The 7,690-nt window shown below is 38.2% G+C and overlaps 1 protein-coding gene across 1 annotated transcript in view; it reads right to left on the bottom strand.

Annotated features, from left to right (window-relative positions):
- Positions 1-6,121: 6,121 nt before the first annotated feature.
- The window catches only part of WDR64 (WD repeat domain 64), a gene marked incomplete at both ends in the record, with an annotated part of 60,212 nt that continues 58,643 nt past the window's right edge, over positions 6,122-7,690 (bottom strand). Inside the window, one exon of the mRNA XM_081312614.1 lies at positions 6,122-6,172. Coding sequence (XP_081168740.1) covers positions 6,122-6,172 — 51 coding nt within the window. The remainder of the gene's footprint in view (positions 6,173-7,690) is intronic.

Genomic DNA, 7,690 nt, shown 5'->3' with positions numbered 1-7,690 from the left:
AGGCGGGTATCGCTGGAATCTGGCTTGCTTTATGGCTTACGATGTGTGCATGTTGGCAATTGGATTAATTCAGCGAAGAAACGTTCATTTAGCACAGGGGTCTTCAAGGGCCAAGTTTGAAGACCCCTGATTTAGCATGTTGTGGAAAAGATATAGTGGACTTAGGGATTATTTTATTACTACTCTCATTTTGTGAGCTTTCAGTGTTTAGTATCGGTATGCCATCTAGAGTCTGCTTTGATCAAGGCAGTACAATAGATGAATCTCATAAATAAACTCCCTTCTACCTATCTTGGCAAGCTCCAGGATCCAGAAAATCTGGATGCCTAAATTGGTTAATTGGATAAAGGGCATTGAGTCCTGATGGATTCTAGAAAAATGCACAGATCGGTGCTTGTCATGCTAATGTATCTGCAGCAACAACCCAATATTTCTTTAAAGGAGAGTTCAATAATCTCTTCAATTCTGTCCATCCAATTTATCTCTTCTCTGTCCCCTCTATCTTCTTCAATGTTGCCAACATTCTTGTCCATCAACTAATCAAGCATATGCCCGACCAATGAATTTCTTCACATTATTGCTTCAGTGGAAGTCCTTACTTCAAGGAGTCTTCAAACGTGGCCCTTTTATGACTTGTGGACTTCAACTCCCAGAATTCCTCAGCCAGGCATGCTGGCTGAGGAATTCTGGGAGTTGAAGTCCACAAGTCATAAAAGGGCCACGTTTGAAGAGCCCTGCCTTACTTAGTCCAGGACCTACTTATCTTATTTTTTTAGTTTATGGTACTCTTTGTAACAATATCCAAATTCCTTCCATCTTTCTTTTGAAGTTTCTCAGTGTTAATTTTTCTGCACATTTTTCCTCATATTTTTTATTACATATGCACAAGGAATTAAAATAATTTTATGATTAGAATGAAGAAGTTTTTGGTTAGCACTAACATGATTTCCAGGCCTAGGATTAGTTTTTTTTTTAAAGATTAAATTTAGGTTACGTGTGCACAACTTGAAACGTGAATGCCATAGGTTTCCAAAAGAATTTTCTACCTATAAAAATTGCAGGATGAAGACATAAAAGGATTAGGGGAGCTAGAGTGCAGTACAAGAAAAGTTTTAATGAATTTCTTAGGTCTGAAAAAAAAGAAAATTATTAAAAGATGCTACTTCTTCCTGGTGTGATAAAAATAAGGCTTTTTCCCTCTCATATAATGATGGTCATCTAAGGTTATATAATGAAGCTGAATGGTGCATTATTCAGAAAGAAAAAAGTAGAGCTGTTGTAATCAATGTCTTTCATTTAGTTGTTTATTAGGTTTAAATTCTGTCTTATGGCAGGGTTATTTCAGTTACAAGAACATTATTTTTCCTTTTTTTAAAAATGCTTCCTGCCTTTCCAAACACTTTCCCCCAAATTTAAGGTACTGCAACGTAACAGTTACCATATTAATAAATCAAAAGGTTGATATGTTCTAGATAGAATGCTTTGATGCATTTACTCTGAACCTAAGTATTTTTCTCTTTGCAAATGAGTCATAGTCATTCTGAAACTAATTTTCAATCTTGTTCCAAAAATAATGTTGCACATTGTACAGCCTGTTAATTTAAATTTACTGTCTACTCAGTAAGCTTTGCAGCTATGATTTAGGCTTAAAGGTGGAACAATTTCTTAAAGAGTCAATTTAATGCTTTGTACAGTATTTTATTGAACATAATTGGTGAGGAATCATTTTTTTCTTATTACTATTTGCTGTGAGCAATTTGTATGTTACTGTCATTTCTTGCAAAATGATTTCTTTTTTTGGAAGTGTCAAATAACACACCCATCCTAGGGACAAAAATATATTCATAGTAACCTCTTCATTATCACTGAGATAAAAAGAGCAATGAGTCAAACAGCAATTGGAAAGTAGGCAAATATGTTAGTTCAAATACAGAAATCATAGTTTTAATATATTACCTGCCGCTTCTGTGCTATTTAGAGCATCAGTTACAGATTTTTTGTCAAATTGCTGCCTACAAAGTTAACACTCAAGGTGTTGCTGCAGTGTCATTCTGCTACTCTGGATTTCTGCAGCCTGGTTCTGGTCATTAGATCCTTGATTCCATGCATGGATCAAAACAAAATGTGTATCTGCTTTCAGAAAACTTCCGAGTGTGTTTGTGGATCGCCTAAGAAAGTATCTGAAAACAGTTCCATCCCATACAACTGAACTGGGTTGGTCATTCTAGTTTAGTCTTTTGCAAAATATAGCCGTATTTCCAAATGTTTTAATATGTGATTCTTCCATATAGGCTTATCAGCTGACAATGACACAATCCCAAAGCCCATAAGACAATCTGACCATTCCTAAATGCAGGTAGTTCTCAACTTATGACCACAATTGAGTCCCAAATTTCTGTTGCCAAGCAAAACATTTGTTCAGTGAGTTTTGCACCATTTCACAACCCTTCTTGCCACAGTTGTTAAGTGAATAACTGTAATTGTTAAATTAGTAACATGGTTCCCCATAGACTTTGTTTCTCAGGTCGCAAAAGAGGATCACTTGACCCCAGGACATTGCAATCGTCATAAATTTGAGTCAGTTGCCAAGCATCTGAATTTTCATCACGTGGCCGCAGGGATGCTGCAATGGTGGAAGTGTGAAAAATGGTCATAAGTCTTTCTTTTTCCAGTGCCGTTGTAATTTTGAATGGTGATGAAATGAGCTGTTGTAAGTTGAGGACTACCTGTAACGCTGGTTCCTCAGAGCCAAAATGTAAAACATTCATACTTGCTGCTAATGGCCTTAAAACATAATCCATGGATATCCTTTGAGGAAAAATGAAGACTATGTATTTGCTAAGCATAAATTAAATAAAAACAAACATGATCGATCAAAATACTGAAAATGGTAAAGTATTCTACATTCTTGAAAAGTAATTATATCGATAAAAGTTTTTTCGATTTACCCAAAACATCCAGGAAGTTATCACGATGGACACGTGGGAAAAGATTTGGGTGAGGAACGTAAAATTTACACAAGCTCAAAATTTAAGAGAGAATTTTTATAAAATGTTTTATAGATGGCATCTAGATCCTAAAAAGCTTGCAAGTATGTATCCGAATTATCAGCCTAAATGTTGGAGGTGTGGTGATGAAGACGCAACATATTTTCATATATGGTGGACTTGTAAAAAGGTTAGGGCTTTTTGGATAAAAGTCTGGTGGAACATGCAGAAGATTTTTAAACAGAGGATAAAGTTTTGTCCGCAACTTTTTTTGTTGGGAATAATTACAGATGCCACAGTTGTGGACACTAAGTTGATGTTGAATTTTATTACGGCAGCAAGACTTTTGATAGGTCAGTATTGGAAGAAAGAGGAACTGCCGACCATAGAAGAGTGGACTTTAAAGGTTTCCGACCTGGCAGAGATGGCGAAGATTTCGGCTTATTTGAAAGATCACTCGCAAGAACGCTATATTATGGAATGGAGAAAGTGGATTGAGTTTATCCAGAACAAGTATAGGGTTAAGAAGTTTTATGTAGCATTTGAATAAGTCTTCTTTCTTTTTTTCTTATTTTAGTTTCTTTATATATATTTAATATTACTAAGGTTTGTTTTATCCTATATAAGCTAGAGAGTGATGGATTTTAGAGTTTATAGTTGTTAGTATGTGGTTGTTTATGATTGTTTTTTTTTATATATACCTTGTATTTAGCTCTGGGAAGTCGGGGGGGAGGGGGGGAGGGGGGAGAGGTAGGGGGGGAGGGAGAAGGGAGGGGGAGGGGGGTTTTTAAAGAAAAATTGTATGTTAAAACTTTTCAATAAAAAAAAAAGTTTTTTCGATTTGGAATAGACTAAATTGCTCATATAAATGAGGGACTCTCGGGCAAAATTAATGTTTGCATTCCTTCATGTAGCACAACAGTATATGGCATTGCTATCAAGAATAAAGCTCAGTATAAAACTCAGTAATGCAGTAAAACTGACTTGCATTCCTCTTTTTGATATCTTTGGAACTTTCTTTTTCTTATCAGGCCTTTGCTTGTGGGAAGCCGGCTGGGAAGATCCCCAAGAGAGTGCCACTGACATAAATACATGCCTGTTGCCAAGCACCTGAATTTTGATCACATGACCATGTAGATGTTGTAATGATCATAAGTGTTAAAACCATCAGTCATTTTTCAATGCCGTTGTAACTTCGAACAGTCATTAAATGAATCGTCGTACGGCGAAGACTACCTAATAATAATAATAATAAAGTTGGAAGGGACCTTGGATCTTATCCAGTCCAACACCCTGCTCAGGCAGGAATCCCTATACCATTTTAGACAAATGGCTGTCCATTCTTAAAAACTTCCAGTGTTGGAGCATTCAAAGCTTCTGGAGCCAGGTTGTTCCACTGATTAATTGTTCTAACTGTCAGGAAATTTCTCCTTAGTTCTAGGTTGCTTCTCTCTTTGCTTAGTTTCCATCCGTTGCTTCTTGTCCTGCCTTCAGGTGCTTTGGAGAATAGCTTGACTCCCTCTTCTATGTGGCAGCCCCTGAGATATTGGAACACTACTATCATGTCACCCCTCATTCCTCTCTTCATTAGACTAGATCCGGGGTAGGCAACCTCGGCTCTTTTATGACTCATGGACTTCAACTCCTAGAACTGACTCAGGAATTCTGGGAGTTGAAGAGCATGAGTCATAAAAGAGCCAATTTTGCCTACCCCTGGACTAGACGTATCCAATTCCAGCAGCCGTTCTTTATGTTTTAGCCTCCAGATCTCTAATCATCTTTGTTGCTCTTCTCTGTACTCTTTCCAGAGTCTCAACATCTTTTTTACATCATGGTGACCAAAACTGGATGCCGTATTCCAAGTGTGGCCTTACCAAGGCATTGTAAAGTGGTATTAACACTTCATGTGCTCTTTTCTATCCCTCTGTTAATGCAGCCTAGCACTGTGTTGGCTTTTTTGGCAGCTGCAGCACACTGCTGGCTCACATTTAAGTGATTGTCCACTAGGACTCCAAGATCCCTCTCACAGTTGCTACTATTGAGCAAGGTATCACCTATACTATACCTATACATTTGGTTTTTCTTGCCTAAATGTAGAGCCTTACTTTTTTCACCATTGAATTTCATTTTGTTAGATGGCGCACAGTGTTCAAGTCTGCCCAGATCTTCCTGTATCTTAAGCATGTCTTCTGGAGTGTTGGCTATTCCTGCCAGCTTGGTGTTGTCTGCAAATTTGATGAGTTCCCCATTTATCCCCTCATCCAAATCATTGATGAAGATGTTGAAGAGCACTGGGCCTAGAACAGAGCCCTGGAGCACCCCACTACACACTTCCCTTCATGTAGATGCAGTTCCATTGAGGACCAGACGTTGAGTACAGCCGGTCAGGCAGCTATGAATCCATCTGGTGGTGATGCTGTCTAACCCACATTTTTCTATCTTATCAAGTGGTAGGTTGTGATCTACTTTATCATATGCCTTACTGAAGTCCAAGTAAATTATATCCACAGCATTCCTCTGATCCACTAATTTTGTCACTTGGTCAAAGAATGCAGTAAGATTTGTCTGGCATGATCTTTATTTGAAGGATCACCTCTCCCTGGTAACATGGACTCAGCTCACCAGAATGGGAATGCAGGATATGCTATGGCTCCCATCTATTAAGGAAGTACAACTGATTGACCCTTCAGAACATCACTCCTTGGGAAATAAGGTTGGCTTGCTACTTTTCTAGAAGTCCTTGAAAATATGGTTCTATCAGTGGGCCTAGAGACTCCAGATTGATTCAAATCCAATCAAGTATCACTGCCATGGAGGGAGGATTCTGGAGTCTTTATGGTGTTGGTTTTTAATGTACGCCACCTGGAGTCATTGTATTTGAGTTGGGTAGCCATTTAAATCTTTTTAATAAATAAATAGAATTATTTATTTTATGGAAGTGACGTAAGCTTGTGAATTTAAATGGGCATAGGTTTGTGTATACCTAGTTGCTTGATACAAGATTCAGTTAACAACATGGGTATATGTGTGGTTTCCATTCTTTTTTATTTTCACCTTTGTTCATTGCAACACTCCTTACTGTTTCACAATTTTCGGAGTTGTACTGGGAGCGATGGGGGGGGAAGGAACAGGCATCAGTGGAAACTGAGATTTACACCTTTTCGAGGGTGTGATAAATGTGATGGCTGTAAAAAAAAAGAACAATATTTGTTTATATCAGATTGAATGCCAGCTAACTCGTTGACCAGGGTAAACATATATGATACTGTTCTATTTGTATGAGTTATTAAATTTCAAGGTTAATAACAACAAATGCAAACTTTTAGGAAATCTGTTTCTTAATCAAAATTGATCTACAGTAGTGCTACAACTTGAGCTTCCCAAATACTGGTATGTGTTGATCCCAGGATTAACAGAATAACAGACTTGGAAGGGCCATTGGAGGTCTTCTAGTCTAACCCCCTGCTCAAGCAAGAAACCCTGTATTATTTCTGACAAATGGAGCACCCACAACCTCTGGAATTAAGTCGCTCCACTAACTAATTGTAACTGTCGAGAAATTTCTCCTTAGTTCTAGGTTGCTTCTCTCTTTGATTAGTTTCCATCCGTTGCTTCTTGTCCTGCTTTCAGGTACTTTGGAGAATAGCTTGACTCCCTCTTCTTTGTGGCGGCCCCTGAGATATTGGAACACTGCTATCATGTCACCCCCTAATCCTTATTTTCATTAAATTATTCTAAATCTGACTACTTAGGCCCAACAAAAGAAACACCCATTGTTTAGAATTTGTTGTAAGTCTCCAGTCCCAATAACTATTTTCCCTTTTTATAATAATCTCTGAATTTTTGAATCATTGGACATATCCATCTGAAAATGACACTCAAAAGTTCGGTTTAAGAATTTCATAGTTTTTGTGTGTGTGTTATCTAGACAGAAATGAATACAACTGAGTGCTAAGTGTCTCTGTAGCTTTTCTCAACATGTTACATGTGTATAAGACCCTTTTCATATTATAAAGGCCAGCAGGAAAGAGCCATAATGATCAAGCTCCATTTTTCGAAACTGATTATTTGGTAAGATTAAAATCACAGTATCATGTTTTTGAAGTCTAACCTGACCCCATGTTTGATGATAATGAAAAATCCTGAAAGTGATAAGTGCATCAACAGATTTGTATTTCCCCTATTTTCCACTGTACGTGAGCTACTTGGACTACTAAAACTGTTTCTGAAACTTATTTATTTATTTATTTATTTATTTATTTATTTATTTATTTATTTATTTATTTATTTATTTTATTGCATTTATATACCGCCCTTTCCCTGAGGACTCAGGGCAGTTTACAGGGAGTTAAAAATCAAACATACAAAAGTTAAAAGCCAAGTTAAAAAATATTAAATCAACCCTGTGCTATTAAAAACCCCAATTAAAATAATTTTCTCCTCAGCCTGGGCCCGAGAGCTCAAAGAGCCAGGTCTTCAGGCCCCGGCGGAATGATCGGAGGTCCGGGGCAGTCCTCAGCTCCACCGGCAGCTGGTTCCAGAGGGCAGGCGCTCCCACTGAGAAGGCCCTATCCCTGGGTGTCACCCGCCGGCAATCTCTTACCGGCGGAACCCTGAGCAGACCCTCCCTGTGGGAGCGCACTGGGCGAAGGGCGTTTGAAGCCGGCAGCAGGTGTTCCCTCAAGTACCCCGGTCCCAGGCCA

This window comes from Vipera berus (genome assembly GCF_964194415.1).
Source record: "Vipera berus genome assembly, chromosome: 1".
Taxonomy (NCBI): domain Eukaryota; kingdom Metazoa; phylum Chordata; class Lepidosauria; order Squamata; family Viperidae; genus Vipera; species Vipera berus.
The sequence above is the reverse complement of the archived record's forward strand: the minus strand, read 5'-3'. Positions and strand labels throughout refer to the sequence as shown.